Source organism: Sus scrofa, chromosome 5, assembly GCF_054392235.1.
Source record: "Sus scrofa isolate SSC_HxYL_T2T_F1_AM1 chromosome 5, Sscrofa_HxYL_maternal_Yorkshire_Landrace_v2.0, whole genome shotgun sequence".
NCBI lineage: Eukaryota > Metazoa > Chordata > Mammalia > Artiodactyla > Suidae > Sus > Sus scrofa.
In genome coordinates, this window is record NC_139387.1 from 2,717,548 (window position 1) to 2,736,119 (window position 18,572).

The following is an 18,572-nucleotide window of genomic DNA, read 5'->3' on the forward strand; positions in this document are numbered from 1 at the left end:
GCCGCTCCCGCGGCATATGGAGGTTCCCAGGCTAGGGGTCTAATCGGAGCTGTAGCCACCGGCCTACGCCAGAGCCACAGCAACTCGGGATCCGAGCCGTGTCTGCAACCTACACCACAGCTCACGGCAACGCCGGATCGTTAACCCACTGAGCAAGGGCAGGGTCCGAACCCGCAACCTCATGGTTCCTAGTCGGATTCGTTAACCACTGCGCCACGACGGGAACTCCGGATTTGCATTTCTTAATGGTAACACAGCAGAGTCGGATCTGAAAATGGTTTTGGTGATTTGACAATAACGTTTGATGAACAATGGAAACACTTTAGGATGCCAAAACACAAAGAAGACAGGAAGTGGTCTGTGTCACGTAAGAAATATTTTGCAAGCTCCTGATTCTACCGCAGAGAAATATAAAAATTCGAAAAGAGCTTAGGGCTTGGGGAGAGAAGGGCTGAAGCTCTTCAAGTGTAAATGGCAAAGCCTTCAAGGGGGCCCAGGTCCCTCCGGAGGACTTTCACGGTGGCACCGGAATTCTGAATCCAGGCCCAGGGAACACTGCGCAAAGGCGGGGGCCGGGGTCTCCCTGGGGGGGGATGAACCCCAGGTTGGATGAACTCAAATATCCTCCAAGACCCGGGCTGACCGGCTCGCCGGCCAGCTCCAGTTTCGGGATGTCAGATGTCAGATGATGTGGCATTTGTGGGGGGACGTGAAGGCCACCGCTACGGTATCTGTTAGTTTTCCCCTCTTGGCAGAGCCCGGGCCCCTTCAGCAGCGACTGCAATTTAAAACAGGAAATGAGGAGGGGCTCACTTAGAGGAAAGGAAATGAACTGGGAATAGAAGACGGGAACCCCACGTCGGCGGGAAGGAAAGGAACGTATTCCCCAGCGCGAGGACTTTCAAAGCCTGAGCAAAGGGTCCATCAAGGAGGACAAGCGCGTCCTCCGCCTGGAGGACCAGAGCCCAGCGAGAGGGAGCTCCTGCAGCATCACCGGGAAAAGCCACAAACTGGGGAGATGAATCCTTGCCTACGCTCCAGCGGCAAGCACCAGGCTCAGACGGTCAAGGACTCCGCAGCCGGCCGCGACCAGGGCCAGGCTGCCGGGCAGCTCAGGAGGGTGTCCGCTCAGAAGGAAGCAGAGCAACACATTCCAGGCCCATCTGGCAGGTCGCTCGACCTCGCCACGCCTCCCTTTCTAAGCTCAAAGCACTAGCACCTCCCCAGAGGCTGTCGTTAGAATTAAATGAAACCCACAGTGAGGTTGGAGTTCCCGCTGTGGCTCAGTGGTAATGAACCCGACTGGTATCCATGAGGAAGCAGGGTTTGATCCCTGGCCTCGCTCCGTGGGTTAAGGATCCGGCGTTGCCGTGAGCTGTGGTGTAGGTCGCAGATGCAGCTCGGATCCCGCGTTGCTGTGGCTGCAGTGTAGGCTCTGATTAGACCCCTCGCCTGGGAACCGCCATATGCCGTGGGTGCGGGCCTAGGAAGACAAAAACAGTCCCTACCGTTCCGAACACCCCAGAGACAGGGAGACGGCGAGCTGCGGCGCGGCCGGGCGGCAGACATTCAAACGCCGTTCGGGAAACAACCTGGCACCGTCAGCGCGACTTAAAAACACCCAACCAGGGAGTCCGTCATGCTTCTTCCAAGAACGCATGTCAAGAACATAAGAAAATGCAGTCGAGAACGGACGGACGGAGATACAGCTTGTGTCATCAACAACAGGGAGAAAGCAGAAACCACACAAAGGTTCACCCAGAGAAAACCGCCCGGTCCCGAGACTCTCACCTGGAGCAAGGGGCCTGCTGGGGCCGAGTGTTTACGTCCCTCCAAACTCAGGTGCTGAAATCCTAAGGTGATGGCCTCGAGGGTGGGGCCTTTGAGAGGGGCTTTGGTCATGGGGCTGGAGCCCCCAAGAATGGGACGCATGTTCTTACAAAAGAGACCCCCCCAGCGGAGTTACCGGGTGGTGCAGGTTAAGGACCCGGTGTTACCACCTGTTATGGCTCGGGTTCGATCCCTGGCCTGGGAACTTCCACATGCCGCAGGTGAGGCCATAAAAAGAGACCCTCCCCCCGAGCTCGCTCGGCCTCCCACCACGCGAGGACACAGTGACCGCGGCCGGGCAGGTCAATTTGGGGAGGACGCCCAGCTTCACACTAGGAAGTCTTCCAATCCATAACGTGCGATGTCTCTCCATTTATTTAGATCTTATTTAGTATCTTCCAGTAATGTTTTGTCCTCTTCTGAGTAAACACTGTACTTTTTGATAAATTTAAATCCTTTTACCCATTCTGACACTACTGTAAATGGAAGTGGTTTCATACTTTCGTTTTTGGATTATAAAACTGCAAGTGTATAGATATATAACTGATTTTTTTCTTGCTTCCTTTTTTTTTGCTTTTTAGGGCCGCACCTGCGGCCTATGGAAGCTCCCAGGCGAGGGGTCAAATCAGAGCTGCAGCTGCCAGCCTCCACCACAGCCACAGCCACACGTAACTGAAACCACATCTGTGACCTACACCACAGCTCAGGGCAATGCCAGAGCCCTGACCCACTGCGTGAGGCCAGGGATCGAACCTGCCTCCTCATGGATACGAGTCAGATTCATTTCCTCTGCGCCACGACAGTGACGCCCTGATTTTTCTATCCCGATGTTGTGTGAATCTCACAATCCTGCTGAACTCGTGTATCAGCTTTCACCACTTTTGAGCGGATTCCTTGGACCTTCTACATACAGATGGCGTCATCTTCAAAGGGAGGCGGCGTACTCTCGATTTACATTCCCAACGCCCTTTGCCCTTCCTCCTCCCTCTTCCTCCCTTTCTTTCTTTCTCTCTCCCCCGCCCCTTCCTGCCTTTCTTTCCTCTTAACTGCCCTGGCTAGAGCTAGTTGCTCCAGTCCCAGTTCGCGCAGTGTTTTTCATCAGGAAAGGCTGTTGGATTTTGTCAAAAACATGTTCTGTGTCAACTGAGATGATTGGTAGGGTCTAGTGTGTTGATTGATTTTCATATGTTGAACCAACCTGAAATCCTGTGATAAATCCCACTCGGGACACCTAATCCTTTTACTCTGTCTCTGCATCTGGTCTCTCCGTATTTCAGAGCAGACTGTTACTTCCATCTTCGTGGGGGATGCTGGGCTCTGATTTTCTTTCCTTGCGATGACTTTGTGCTGTTTTGGTATCAGGATAATACCAGCCGAAGAGAATGAATCGAAAAGTACCTTCTCTCTTCTATTTTTGGAAGAGGGTATGAAGGAGTGGTGCGAATTCTTTGTTAAATGTTTGGTAGAGGAGTTCCCGTCATGGCGCAGTGGTTAACGAATCCGACTAGGAACCATGAGGTTGCGGGTTTGGTCCCTGCCCTTGCTCAGTGGGTTAACGATCCGGCGTTGCTGTGAGCTGTGGTGTCGGTTGCAGACGCAGCTTGGATCCCGCATTGCTGTGGCTCTGGCATAGACTGGTGGCTACGGCTCCGATTAGACCCCTAGCCTGGGAATCTCCATATGCCGCGGAAGCGGCCCAAGAAATAGCAAAAATAAAATAAAATAAAATAAAAGTTTGGTAGAATTCACCAGTGAAGTCATCTGATTCTAGGCTTTTCTTTGTGGGAATTCTTAAATGACTAATTTAATCTCATATACATTGTTTATATATATTTGTCTCCATATAGATACTGATAAATAAATAAATATATACACATATATATATGTATATATATAATATTGAGAGAGAGGAACTTATTTGAAGAAACAGGCTCAGATTCACATGTGATAGGGACTGGCAAGTCTGAAATTTGTAGGCCATGCCAGCAGGCTAGAAACTCAGGAAAGATTTACGTATCTTAAGGAGAATTTCTTCTTCAGGAAATCTCAGCCTTAAGGCCTTCAACTGATTAGATGCGGCCCACCCACATTATGCAGGGTAATCTGCTTTGTTCAAAGACTACTAATCTCAATGTCGATCACATCCAAAACACAAACACACCTTCATGGCACTATCCGCACTGGCATTTGACCAGGTAAGTGGGCGCAACAGCCTAGCCAAGCTCAGGCGAAATCAACCACCACGGTCATCGCAGGAATTTGCGTCTTTCTAGGAGCATCTGCGTGTCAGCTCCGTCCTCCGATTTGAAGCGCTGTTTACATCATTCCCTTAATGCTGGTTACTTTTAAATGCACTCACAATTTTAGTCATTTGTGTCTTCTACCCTTTCTTTCTAGGTCAATCTAGCTAAAGGTTTACCAACATTTTGCTGACAGTTTTGAAAAACCAGCTTTGGCTTGGTTGATTTTTCTCTACTGCTTTTCTGTTCTCTACTTCATTTACTTCTGTTTCGGGTCTTTATTTCCCGCCTTCTGTTTGTTTTGGCTTTAATTTGTTCTACTTCTAGTTCCTGAAATTGAAAACTCAGGTTAATGACTTGAGATGTTCTTTTTTTTAATAAAAAAAAAATTCTTGCAGCACTGCTTTCACTGCATTCTGTAAGTTTGGCTATGTTGTATTTTCATTTTCATTCATTTCAAAGTAATTTCTAATTTCCCCTGTCATTTCTTCTCTGACACATTGCTTCTTTATGGTTGTGTTTAAAATTTTTCACACATTTGTCAAGTTCTTCAAATCTCCTTCTGTCACTGATATCTAAGAATGTAACGTCACTGTGGTCAGAGAACACAATTTGTACAATGCCCGTTCTTTCAAATGCACTGGCACTTGCTTTATGGCCTAGCATGTGGTCTGTCCTGAAGGATGTTTTGTGTGCACTTGAGAATGTGATCCTGCGCTGATGGGTGCACTGCTTGTAGATGACTGTCAGGTCTAGCTGGTTTTCAGCTGCTTAGCTTTCTTTTTAGTTGCGTATTGACCTTCTGTCTAGTTTTCCTGCCCATTACTGAAAGCAGTGTGTTGCTGTGTTTTCAAAAGACCTTTTTAAAATTGCTTGATGATCTGGGGAAATGCTTAGATATTAAACAGAAAGCAATACGAAAACGCGCATGCATGATATAATTGCTGCAGTGTAAAAAAGTACATTGACAAAAAGGCCAGAAGGATATTAATAAAACATTCCAGGGACAGCTTCTGGGATGCAGGATTATACTGTTAATGAGTTTTCCAATTTTTTAATAATAAGTCCATCACCTTGATCCCTGTCAAGACGTTTTAAATAGAAAATCTGACTGCATATGAAGGATAGGGCACCGTACTCTGGTTCTAACCCACTGGCCTTCCCAGGATCCTCTGCTCTCTACTCGCACCCCCCATCCCCGCAAGGACGGAACAGAACCTCCACAGGAAACTGCTCGTACTCAGAGCCTCTCATTTTTACCTTTAAAACGCTTCTGAGACGAGCTGGGGACCACAGACGTACGACAGGCATGAGGAGCACTGAAGGAGGCCAGGTGAAGCCGCGTTTAGCAGCAGAGCCTTGGCTCGTGGGTCACGTGGGAACCCCAGAGTGCACCGAGGGAGAGCTGGGATGCAGACAAGCGAAGCTGTTCCTCGAACTGCAATGCATCGGTGAGACACGAGGAACCGCGCGTCTCCCTCCCTGTCACTCAAAGCCCACTTGGCAGTGACCAAGGGAAAGGCAAAAGAACGACTGTGCCACCAGCATTCAGCTGACAGCAAGCCCCCTGCAGTCCCTCTCCTGTGCGTCCAGACTGGTTGTGGGAATTCACTGCCCGGGCCAACCGCGCACGAACTGCCCGCGCACCCCAACGCGCCACGAACCCCGGGGTCCAGACTCTTCTCTGGGCAAAACTAACATGTCGAAAAACAACCTGTGCTTTGGAGAGTGTGACCCACAGAAAGGACCGTGAAAATAAATACCCTTAATGTTCGTACGTACATACATCCTTCATTCCAATCCTTTTCCACGTTTGCTCGCAAGAGGAATTTATTTTATGAGAAAATGACGTATTGGATCAAATCAATTATAGAGCTTCACACACGCTGACAATGAGAACCAATCATGAAACACTCCTCCCCTTGCAAAATGCAGTCACCCTGGGGTGGCGGTCCCAGGTGCCCAGTCAGAGGGCTTTTCCTAAATTTAAGTAGCACCGAGGATGAAGGGTGGGGGATGGGGGCAGGTGGGGATTGCTCTGTGCCGCTTTGCTTTTTTGCTGTGCTGAAATTATTTAGTTGAACTAAAATATAATTCTCAACTTAAATTGTGGGATTCAGGGTGACGGAATAATGGTTCTTAATTTTAAATCGAATTTAACATTGCTAAAAGGAATATGACAGGCCCTGTTTGAAAAAAATACAGGCTTTACTTAAAAACTGCACCAGGTGCCTGGGGGGAAGAAACTAAAAAAATCCAGCCACAGGAGAATGGTTTCATGAATTATGCTGCATTATCTCAATAGAATGTTATGTGCAGGAGGTGGAAGGGATCTTTACAAAGATTTCTTAATAACGCAGGGAAGAGCTTATGTTAGAAGGTTAAATGGGGAAAAAGCATGAAACAGAATTGTGTACACAACACGCTCTGGATGACAGAAATACAGCACACGGCTAAGAGACTCAGGGGAACTCTGCCCGAGCTGCTGCTCCCCATGCACCGCCGTGGGCTGGCGCCCCACCTCCACGCCTGCTGGCAGGGACACTTGGGCACAGGAAGCAGGTCACTGCAGGCAGGGCAGAGTGAAAATCCAGGCGGCTCAGGGGCCGCGTGAGCCCCCCTGCTCCCTGCCCAGATAGAGAGGGCAGGACCCCAGCTCAGCTGAGCCCAGAGGAAGGAACGGGGGCCACCTCTGCCCGGCAGAGTGCGCCTTCCTGGCACAGAGCCCTCTTCCACGACCCTCCCCTGGGGACCCCCCCACTGCTGGGATTCTGCCTCAGGCCTGGGTGCCACCTACACAGCTCTCTCCACCAGCCTCACGTCTGCACCACACGCTCCCTGCCTCTGCCTCTGCGGCCACAAGAGCTCTCCTGACCCCCTGCCCCTTCCTTCGGGGGCTCCCGCCGGCCCAGGCCATGGGCTCCACTCGGAGCTGAGTTTACTGGCCGGCAGGTGAGTTGGATCCCATGCTTACTTGGAGAGGCTACGGCTGGCACTGGTGGGAGCACACATGTGCACGTGTCTGCGCGCCCAAGCGTGTGCGACACGCTCACGAGGATGCTGCGCCCTTCGACAGCGGGGCCAAGTGCCTCTCCCAGGCAGGGGCAGTGAGACCCCCTGCAGGGACCTGGGCTGCTGGCGGCCCCATGTCTCCCTGCACCCTGCTTCCAGGACACCCCCGCTTCTTCCTCATGTTTCCGGCTCACTCTGCTAAGCGCCTCCTCCGTCCCTCCGAGCTGCTTCTCCAGCCTCCATCAGCCTGGCCGGCCGCCTGACAAAGACGAGCCCTCCGGTGCCTCCAAACCAGACCCTGCTGTCACCCTCAGCACCTGTTAGCCACGCCCCCTTTCCCTGATCTCGTGGTGCTAAAGGCCTCTACATGCGAAGTCAGGGCCTCTGTGGCTCAGAGGCAGCACCCCCCCGACACGTCTTGGCCCCCAGAGCTGGGCTCCAGGCCCCTCCTCCCGGGAAAACACAGGAGCAGCTGTGGGGGGCGGGCACACGGCAGGCACACGGCCGGGCACAAGGTGACAGGCCCCAGAGCAGCCCGGCCACGGCTGCCTGGGCCCCTGGAGGACTCCCACACCTTCAGGGAACGGGAATAGCCCCAGCTTCAGCTTAGAAGAGGGATCCCCAGGCACAACACAAGCTGGGCCCGGGGTGGAGGCACTCAGGAGGCGGTCCCCGGGGCCGGTCCCAACACCACCTGCACTTCCAGAGTCTGAGCAGCTGTGTCAGGACCGGAAAGCTGGCCCGAAAGCACTGCCCAGGCACCCAGGCGTCCAAACCACAGATCCTGTTGCCCAGTTTTGCCCCCGAAGGAAAAAAATGTATTTTCAGCATCCTCACTAAGCAGGGCATCTGAGGTTTACTGCCCAAATGCCCAGCAAAGAGAAAGCCCTCCGCGCAGGTGTCCAGGGCCTTCGTCAGAGCAGGCGCGGGGCGCGTCCCTCCCCGACCCGCAGGACTTCCTGGCCTCACTGCCGCCCCAGGTCCCAGCGCCCTTACGGGCCACCGAGCATCACTGTCCCGTCAGCCCCACCCCACCCAGCTCGCGCTCCTCCCACAGGGCGCGGCTGCAAGGTCACAGAGTCTAGGGCGGCCCCGCTGAGCCCAGTCCGGGGTGTTCTCAAAGCACCCCTACTTCTCTTCCTTACACAACGTCTCACTGCTTTCACTAAACTTTTCTTTTTTTTTAATGGCCACACCAGAGACAATGGAAGTCCCCGGACCAGGGGCTGAATCCAAGCTGCAGCTGCAGCAATGCCGGACCCTAAAAGAGTTAAAAACCCACTGTGCCAGGCCAGGGATAGAACCCGCACCTCCACAGCGACCCGAGCTGCTGCAGTCAGATCCTTAACCCACTGTGCCCCAGCGGGAACTCCTCATGAATCACTGCTTTACAACCAAAAGCTCCAAGAGGGCAGGACCCACGCCGAGCTCACCCACTGACGTGCCCACCTCCCCCGCAGAGGGCCGGCAGCTCGGTGGGCGCCCGGCACCTTCCACAGACACGCGAGAGCCGAGATAATGAGAGGCGGGCTTGGAGCGTCACGCGGACGCCCGGAAGCAGGGAGGGCAGGGTCCGAAAGGCCCCCGGTCCACCACCGACATCCCAACGCCGGGACCGAAGATACAGAAGGTCCCCTGATAACACGGGCAGAGACAAAGGGCGCGTTTAGCGCCAACGGTCCGGCCCGCCCTCGGGGCACGAGTGTGTTCGGTGTGTGGGCACGCGTGTGCACGGGGCTGCACGGTGGGGCTTGCAGGAGGCAGGGGCGTCTCTGCGTTTCACTGAAGGCCCCACTTGGGCACACATATGCCATTTTCTCCGGCTCTGCTCTCTGGTGACAGCCACCGTCACGGCCACGGCCCCCGTCCTGGGTGCTGATAATCAGACGAACGCGCCAAGGACCGCTGGGGTCTCACCACCTACGTCGGCAGCAGACTCGTTAAGACAGACTTATTTACCACCTTAATTAAATGGTCTACTGAACACGGAATATCAATTCTCTAATCACATCGCAGCTGAACTTCTTTCAATTAGCAGCTCTGAAGCCCACTGACAGGGGTCCTGCTGTTGCAGGACCATTAAGAGCATTTTCGTTATCTGTCAAACGAGGGGCTGACGAGCAGGCCCGGGCGCTCTCGGGGGCGGCACCCCCTGCTAAGAGATGAGGGGTGCACGGCAGGGGCCAAGCCGCCGCAGCCGCAGCCTCCCAGGATAGCCTGCCCCGCAGGAAGCCCAGTCGCTCAGGTCACAGCAACGCCGGACTCTGAAGCGACCAGAAACCTAAATGGCTCAAAACACAACCTGAGAAAAACAAACACGCACCAAGTCCTGGGGATTCGCAAGGAGACAGGCGATGCCAGCGGTAAATAAAAACGCCGCAGCTACACAGCAAACCCTCCACTGGGGGGTTTGCCGTTCGGCCAGAGATGAAGTAAAAAGCAGACCTGCACATACCCTGGGAGGACTTTGCTTTTTAGGATGTTTTTTTAAACTTGAAATGGAAACCAAGTGACGTTATATTACCGTTGGCTGCTGAAACAGAGATGGGAGCAAAAACGTGCAGGACTCAGACAGAAACGGCAGGACCCACCTGAATGTCCCATAAATCACGTATTTTGCATGCAATTAATATGCCCATAAAACGAAATGCTACTAGGATAGCAAAGGCAGAGAGGTGGTCAAATGCTGCAGAAATGCGATTAAAGGAGATTGGGGTTCTCTTGCGAGCAAAACGTTCCCCTAATACTCCAGCACCTTACCCTTCTCCATTGACATCCAGGCCGTTAAAGCCGGTGCTCTGATGGCCATTAAGACAGAGCGACACTCCGGATGGGCCACATTTCTCCTCATATATTATTAAAAAGAAGGAATTAATAACAACCGCATCTTCATGTCGTCAGGAGGCGAGCATGTGGCTTTAGGGGCGTTTTCAAAGCTGGCCATTACTCTCTACTAGCAGGTGTCGTTAGCACCTGAGCGGCACTTCTCAGCACTGGTCTCATCACACCCCGCCCCGTCGTCAGGCCACGGACGTGCGGGCCCGAAGCCCGCGAGAGGACGCCGCGGTCGTACCTGTGTGTTCGCAGAGGAAGACCACGAAGAACGGGATGACCAGGTCGTTCATCCCCTGGACGTAGCCGCTGGCCGGGTGGCGTATGGCCCATATGAACAATATCCGTTCGAAGATCTGAAAGAAAAGCCAACGGCTGGTGAAGCAAAAAGTAAACACGGCGGAACCTTTCAAACACCTGCGTTCTTCAAACAGGCGCGGTCCCGATTTCTCCAAGCTCTGACACTAAAACACCAAGAGGTTTCATTTGGTTTTTCTTTTTGTAAAATCCCGGTTGTCCTCATTTCTTGTTGATGCGCAAACAGGATGCAGTCTGCCACCCACCCCGGGCTCAGCCCTCCCGCCCAAGGCGGCTTCCAGAAACGTGCTCCGAGCCCCTGGGGTACCCATGCGTGGGGCTGCCCTGAACGTGGTCGGGCGGCACAGCAGCCCCTGCCCTTCTGGCAAAGGAGAGGGGCTGGAGGCAGAGAGGGCGGGGGCCTGGGAGGGCGGAGGGTGCGCTAAGGCTCCCGATGTGGCAGAGAGATGCTGTAACTGAGCTACAACCGGCACAGAGCGCATCGCATCAGTTCCAGGCGTGCGACACGGTGACTGGACGCTCGAAAGCGCTCAGCCGTGCGATGACCTCCCCGGCGAGGGGTGAACCTCCGCCGCCAGCCGCAGGCACGAAGGTTTTGCCTGTGATGAGGACTTTAAGATCCGCGCTCTCAGCAGCTCTCACGAGCGGTACAACGTCGTTAACTGGAGTCCCCAGGCCGCACCCGACAGCCCTGAGGCTTAGTTTATTTCCACCCCCTTCACCCAGGCCAGCCCCCAGCCCCCACCTCTGGCACCCACCATCTGGTCTCTGCACCATGCGCCCGGGTTATGTTTTTAGCAGATTTTCGTTCAGATGACGTCCCACTGCAGGTCATTACAAGACACTGATTACAGCGGCCTGCGCCAGGCGGCAGGTGCCCGTGGCTTGTCTCTCGGGTTCCGCGGGGTCCCTGTCAATCCCGTACTCCTTTCACCCCCCGCGCCTCCCCTTCGGCTGGTAACCACGAGTTTGTTTTCTCCGTCTGTGGGTCTGTTTCTGTTCTGCAAACACATCCGTCTGTGTTATTTTCAGACTCCGCCCCTGAGTGACACCACAGACATTGCCTCAAACCACACACGGGAGGTGCCCCAACAGAGGCCAGCCGCGTCCCGCCACATCCAGGCTGTCACCGGTCCCGGGCTCCTGCCCAGAGAGCCCGTCCCGCCCCTACTTCTCTGCCTTCCGGCTCCGACTCAAGCCCTGCCCGTCCCCAACGGAGACTGTGCTGCCATCCGCCCTCCACCCTCGCCTGCCCTCGGGGAGGACCCTGGGCTCCCACCACGGGCCAGGTCGCACCGCTGCCCTGGCCTCCCACCAACAAGGAACCCAGTGCAGGCTGGACCCGGGAAACACCCAAAGGAGGAAGCACATCACTTCCCAGCAAGCCGACCTCGCAGAGCCAACTGTGTTTGCACCCGAGGGGGTCAACCCCTTCCAGCACCGCCTCCACTCCCAGCCATCGCTGTGCCTGTAGTCCAGCCCCCCATCACCACCAAGCCGGCGTGACAAGGAGGGGCCCGGGGCGCAGGCGGAGGAAGTGTGCTGACCCAGGGCCAGTCCACCAGGGCGCAGGCAGCTCTGGAAGCCCGGCCCCGGCCCAACTCCCCCCACCCCCCGCACACCGTCCACTGTGTTTTTTCTAAACGAGTCCCAAAGGACCCACCCGTCGGGCAGGCAGCCGCTCCGCACCTGCAATGGCCCTGATGCCGCTTCTGCTGAATGAGTGACACGTTCGCACGGACGCGCATTTATACCTTCTTTAAGTCAACAGCCTTCCAGTGAGAACTGAAATTTACGCGAGATCAACAGACCACAGTCTTTCAACAACAGGCACCAGTTACAGTCTCTCATGCCAACCCCGAGTGGCGGCTACTGAGTGCCCAGCATCGGGCGCCACCGCCCTGGGCAGAGCTGGGGCAGCAGCCACAAGCCAGCGAGGTGGACGGCCCAGGAGGACAGCTGAGCAGGAGGCCCCGGGGAAGGACCCCCTCAGACCCCAGCGCCTCGCAGCCACAGCCCCACGTGGCCACGTGGACACAAAGCAAGCCCAAGCCAGGGCGGGGCTGCAGACAAGTGCCAGTGGTAAGGTGTGCACAGCGCAGCCATGCCAGCAGGACGGGCGGGTGGCCCCAGACACACAGCAGGTCAGGAGCAGGCAGGGGTGGGCGAGGGCTGCCCCACAGGAAGCAGCAGTGACAGGCAGGAGAGGCTCAGATGGGTGGCCACGCGCAGGCAGGGAGGAGGCAGTGAGGGTGGCCCGGTGGCATGAGCCACAGCCCTCGGGCAGAGCTCCATCTGACAATGCCGCCCCCCAAAGACAACCAGCAGGCGAGGAGACCCCTGGCACACCTCTCGGCGTGCACAGCCCGGTGTGGGTCCCTCCCCTGGAGTGTGAGGGGGCCACGCCCATGGCACACGGAAGGTCCCGCACCAGGGATCAAACCTGAACCCCAGCAGCGACGACGTGGGATCCCCGACTCGCTGAGCCACCAGGGAGCTCCCCTGTGACCTGCTCCTGACCACCAAAGGGAATGGGAGCGGTGACTATCTGCCAGGAGGGGCCCTCTCCTCTGGCCACAAGGAAGCCGGCCGTCGGGCTCGGAGCAAACGTGGCAAGGGTTACGTGCCAAGGATCTGAGGGCAGCAAAGAGTCAGCAAGAACCTGAGCCCCTGGTTCTGCAACCTACAAGCCACTGGATTCCTGCCAGCACTCCCATGAGTTTGGAAGCAGGTCCCTCCCCCGGGGAGCTTCCAATGAGGCTGTGGCCTGGAAGACCCCCTGCTTGTCACGCAGGTCCTGAGCTCAGGCCTGCCCAGACTCCTGACCCAGAAACTGAGACAGCAAAGGTAAACACATGGGTGCTGTCTGAAGGTTTGTGGTAAGAGTGCTGTGCAGCCAGAGAGAACTAATACAGACAAGTGGGGCACAGAGAAGTTAAGCAACCTACCCAAAGTCACACAGCCTGTGAGCAGCAGAGCCAGGGTCCCGCCCTGGTAGTCTGACAAAAAGGGAGCCTGGTACAGCCTATAAGGTGCCATCACTGCTATGCCTGAGGATAAAAGAGTTGTTCTCAGACACAAATCAAAATGGAGAGAGGACCAAGAAATTTTAATTTTACAGTAAGAAAGAAACAAAAGAGACCATGAGCTCCTGGTGAGCAGAGCCTTGTCCAATCACTCGCACCTGCCGGAGGTCCTGCGGGGCCCAGCCGCACGGCAGGGGCGTGTGTGTGCGCGCGCGTGTGTACGCAGGTGTGTGTGTGCACGCTCGCCCATGCATGCACACGCCAACTGAAGGACAGGCCAGAGCTCAGGGCACAGAGCTCTCCCCTCCTCCGCCGCGATCTCAAACTCCTGACAAGCAGTAATTTAAGCCATGGGGCACCCCACCCTCAACCAGGCCCACCCCTCCAGAGGGCTGGGTCTCACACACAGAGCCCCAACCTACCCACGAGCATGAATGCAGTTTGGCCTTCGGCGCCCCAGGCACCAAGAAAAGCCATGTGGAGTGCTGGATTCCCCAGCATTACTCTGGAGGAAGACCAGGGAGCCGAGGCTTGTCGAACCTGGGCAGCACCCAGGCAGGAGGCTGCAGTGGACCGTGTGCAGGGCCGCGGAAAGCCCGGGAAGCCCGGCCCCGCCCATCCCCGGTCTCTGGACAGACACCGCCTGGATTTTGGACCAGCTTTTCTCAAAAGAGAGGAAACGGCTGGGGGGATGAGCCCCACCGAGGGGCGGGGCCAGGGCATTTGGTGCAGGGAGAGCTTGGAGCACAGGCCGCAGGCCAAGTGGGTTGTGAGCAGCTGTTCAGATGGAAGGAGACGGAGGGGAGCCTTCCAGAGACAGACAGACAGAGGCCGCGGGGCAGCGCAGGGCCTGGGAAACCATACGAGGCTGAGGGTCGGGCAGCGGTCTCCGCGGGATGGCTGGGGCCCTACACAGACAACCGCTTGTTTCTCCCTGGACAGGTTCCCTCTTGCGGCGCCACCAGTCAGGGCTGGGCGAGGACAGAGTCTGCCCAGTGAGCCCAGAGCCACCAGCACCGGCCCAGCTCATGGGGAGACGGGTGGGCGCGTCCTCTCGGGCACCATGCCCCACCTGCGAGCCCTCTCCAGAGAGGCACTGGCCTCCACCACCCGGAGCGCCTGCCAGCTTCAGTGCCCATAAACGACGTCCCAGCGGCTGGGACGCTGCGTGCCCTTCACCTGGCGCGTAGCCCCGGCCGGAACCCCAGGCCCACGCAGCAGAGCCAGGACGCTGCACCTGCGGCCGCTCGTCTTCGTCCGTGTTGTTTCCCTGTGACAGCAGCTATCGATTTAGAAAATAAGGAGAACTCCCAGGATTGAGGTCTCTGGGTGCGCAGTGGAGCAGAAAGGGACATCACTTGCTTCAACATCCTTCAGCCTCCTTCTCCCGCCATTAACTGGCCTGTCCCTGTCCCTCTGGGGGACACAGGAAGTCGCAGTGGCTCCCCCGCAACCGCGGGCCCCGGGCCCCCGCATCTGGGCTCGCAGGCTGGCCCCCCAGCCTCGCAGCTCGGGAAGCAGCCGGTTCCTGAGAAGCAGAAGCCGACAGACGGTTCAGCCCTGTCTAGACTCCCCTGAGGAAACAATACCGCAGAAACGACTGCTACATGGAGAGGAGGCCGCACGACGGCGGGAGAGATGAGCCCAAAAGGACGGGGAGGACCTGGGTGCCCACCCACCCGCAGCCGAGCGGCCGGAAGGGAGGGAGTCGCAGGGCAGGGCCTGCAGGGTCCGCGAGGTGGCAGGAGCCAGCGCCGCACCGTGAGGGCCCCTGGTCACTGGTGCCCCTGGCCACCCCCCGGGCCTCCTCTCCAGCCACGGGAAGCTATACGCCAAGGCCACAGGCTCCAGTGTCTCAAGGCCTCTGCCCGCTGCCAGGTCAAGGGCAGCCCCCTTCGGGCCCCCACCCCACTCGCTCGCCCTCTTCCGGGGTGCGGGCCGCGGGGGCCGCCGTCGGACAGCACAGCGCCAGCAAGCAGAAGGCGCAGCTGGGTGGCGGGGGCGCAGGGCTTCTGCTCCTTTGTCTGCTTTTCACTGACCATTGATCCTGTGCCCTGTCTCTGGTCCCTTCATGTGAGCGCGCACCGCTTTTGCTCTGAGATCCCAGGAAGCAGCAGGGACTCGCGTCCAAGTCAGCGACACAGGCCGGGCCGGGAAGGGGAGGCAGGCCCGCCCGGGGCTGCAGGTGCACGGGGTGAGGGGCCAGCCTCGACGTGCTTTGCGAGGTGAGGAAAGCAGATACATTTTCTCGCACTCACAACCGAAGGGCAGGAAAGAAGCCCCTCCAAACGAAACGTCAGAGCGTCCCCGTCACCAGACCAAACCTCAACCCAGCTGACGGAGCCTCATAACAAAGCCTGAGGAGCCAGGCGCTGGTCAGAGGGCACCGCTCTGCCCAGAGGGCAGCCAGGCCTCCCCCAGGGCAGTACTGTGCCTCAGATGCAACCAAGCTCAGTCCCGCCGGGCATTCAAAGAAGCCGCCCGGACCAACCGGGATTTACTCCAGGAACGTACGATTGCCCCGATACCGGGAAGAATACTAATAAAACCCACCATCTCCACAGAATAAAGACCGAGACAATATCACCAACTCGAGTGACAAGGGGGAAAGGATTTCATGAACCTCGACAGCCATTTATGATGTTAAAACCACGAGAAAAGCCTCCTCTTTAACATACGGCATCTATAAAACCTGGAATAAATACCCTGAGTCAGTGATGCCACGTTAAAAGACCCGTTTAAAACCAGGCAGTGGCGCCAGGATGCCGGCCTCCACCACTACGACTCGACGTGGCAGTGGAAGCCCTGACCAGCAAGGAAGAAAGTGTACATGCAGGACAGAAAGAAAGAGATAAAAAGAACATTCCATGACTCATAAATGACATGCGTAACTTCTTTAAAACCTCAGACACACCTACACACAAAATACCTGCATCGACAAAAGAGATTAGCACGTGTGCCAGGTAGGAAACGAACTGGCAAGAGCCAACTGCATTTCTGCATGCTGTCAATAAAAAATCAGACAATGCCACTAAAAATTAAGAAGACACTACTGACTAAAAATGCATGTATGAATAAATTCAGTCAGTTGTATAATACATGTAGGGAGAAAATACTGGTGTAAAAGTTCAGAACATCTAAATAAATGCAGCGACAAACAGTTACTTCTGTCTGCTGTCCAAGAGATCTGCTGTCACGTCTGAGGTGTCCATGAAATACAAGTAAGATGATTTTCAATTTACATTTGAAAGCCAAAGGTGCTGACTAGCCAGGAAAAAGGAGCCAGAGCTGGTGCCCGTCCGACCAGACATCAAGGCCAGGTGACCAAGACAGGGTGAAGGCGGCATGGGGACGGACAGACAGACGGACAAACCAGGGCACGGGGGGAGCCCCGAAGGAGCCCACCTGCCCAGGAAGTCCTGTGGGCGACAGAGCCCAGGAGGGCAAAGGCACAACCGTCACTGTAACCCACGTGGAGGGCAGTTAAAGAAACGGGGCTGCTTTACCACGCTCGGTACAGAGCTAATCCCAGACAGCCGGGGGCCCAAACGCGGAAGGCCAAACTGTAAAGCTCTCTTTGAAATGACGAGGCTGGGACGGACACAGAAAGGCCCAGCCGTAAAGGAGAGGGCGGCCGAGCTGCTCAGCAACGACAGTGAGAAACTCTACCAACGGAAGGAAGGTCAACGATACAGACACTCCCAAAAAGAATTCGTATCCAGGTTACAGCGAGAATACGAAGCAGTGGACAAACAAGGAAAAACACAATGGAAATGGGGCAAAAGCATCTCACAAGAGAGGAAATGGAACGGCCGAGAAATGCATGAAAAACACGTGTCTTCACCGGCCCGAGGGACGTGGAAACGAACAGCCCCTGAGACCACGGGCATCAGGGGCTTCCGGGCTGAAGGCCCCAAGCGGAGGGGAGGGGTCGGCACCCACACGTATCCCCAGCCCGCGGGGCGCTCCTGGCGCAGACCCAAGAGAGACGCTGGCACACGGGCCCCGAGGAACGCTCAGGAAAGAAGATAACCCAGGGGCTTATCCACACCGGGCGCGATCGACAGACCACGGAACACTCGAGGGAGCAGCGCACAGCACAAAAACGAGCCACGAGAAATGCAGAGGGCGGGGCAGGGGCCTTGGAACCTTAACTCTGTAGCATGAAGAGCAATGGCAAGTACAGTTAGCACAAGTCTGCTAAAACTAAAGATTAAAAACAGGCAAAACAAGAGCTCCCGCTGTGGCTCAGCGGTAACGAACCTGACTGCTATCCATGAGGACGTGGGTTTGATTCCTGGCCTCGCTCCGTGGGTTAAGGATCCGGCGTTGCCGTGAGCTGTGGTGTAGGTCGCAGACACGGTTCGGAGCTGGAATTGCTGGGGCTGTGGTGTAGACTGGCAGCTGTAGTTCTGATTAGACCCCTAGCCTGGGAAACTCCATATGCTGCAGGCTCGGCCCTAAAAAGCAAAAAAAAAGAAAAAACAGGCAAAACACACATACATGATCTTGTGATAAAACTATACAGAAAAGCGAGAGGAATATTAACAAAATTCAAGGGAAGAGTCACCTGGGGGACAAGGACATGTCTGGGGAGCACAAAGAAGGGACCTCGAGGACGCTGGTCAGGCCCTATTTTTCAGCTTGATGGGGGTATGTGGGAGCTTAATGTTTTCTTCAGATTGGACACGTGTTCCAGACCCCTTTCTGCTCCGACACACTTCACCGTAAAACCAAAACGAGAAAAAAGGCAAACACTATGGATTAGACCCTCGACACAGACGCCAGAAGAGCTGCACGAACTGACCGCATAACAAATACGCATCTCTGAGCCGCTCACAAACGCACCCCACCTCTAGAACAGTGACAGCGACTGTGAGATGCAGGAGGAGAGGAAGAGCCCCCACGCTCACGGGCCAGGCGCCCGGCGAGGCCGGGAAGGCACCTCCCCCCACGGAAGGTCACAGAAGGCGCTCGCGTGAGCAGAGCGCATCATGACTCATCTCACCAGCATCAGGCCTTCACACGCTACATGCCAGGCAGCCCCGGAGGCCCCGGGCACACGCGGCAAAGAGCCCCAGGCCCTGCCCCGGCAGAGCCGGCAGGAGCGGAGCGAGCCAGGGCCTGGGCCGCAGCCGGATCCCAGCAGGATGGCTCGGACGCAGCAATTCAAGCCCACAGACGCCATCAGGCACCAGAGGCGGAGAACAGGGGGGAGGCCGCCGCCCCGCGAGCTGAGTGTAGGGACAGAGACGCGCGACAACACATGGGCGCAGTGGGGCCGGCAGGACAGGGTGGTGCGGGCAAGCGGCTG

The 18,572-nt window shown here is 56.2% G+C and overlaps 1 protein-coding gene across 10 annotated transcripts in view; it reads right to left on the bottom strand.

The window, feature by feature from the left end:
* Window positions 1–18,572, bottom strand: part of TBC1D22A (TBC1 domain family member 22A) — a 319,360-nt gene that overhangs the window by 197,327 nt on the left and 103,461 nt on the right. For all 10 annotated transcript variants that reach the window (XR_014845565.1, XR_014845567.1, XR_014845568.1 and 7 more), the window contains one exon: window positions 10,156–10,270. Coding sequence is in view for 6 of the 10 variants with exons in the window: in XM_085025349.1 (XP_084881475.1) it covers window positions 10,156–10,270 (115 nt within the window). In the remaining 4 variants the exon portion in view is untranslated. The remainder of the gene's footprint in view (window positions 1–10,155; window positions 10,271–18,572) is intronic.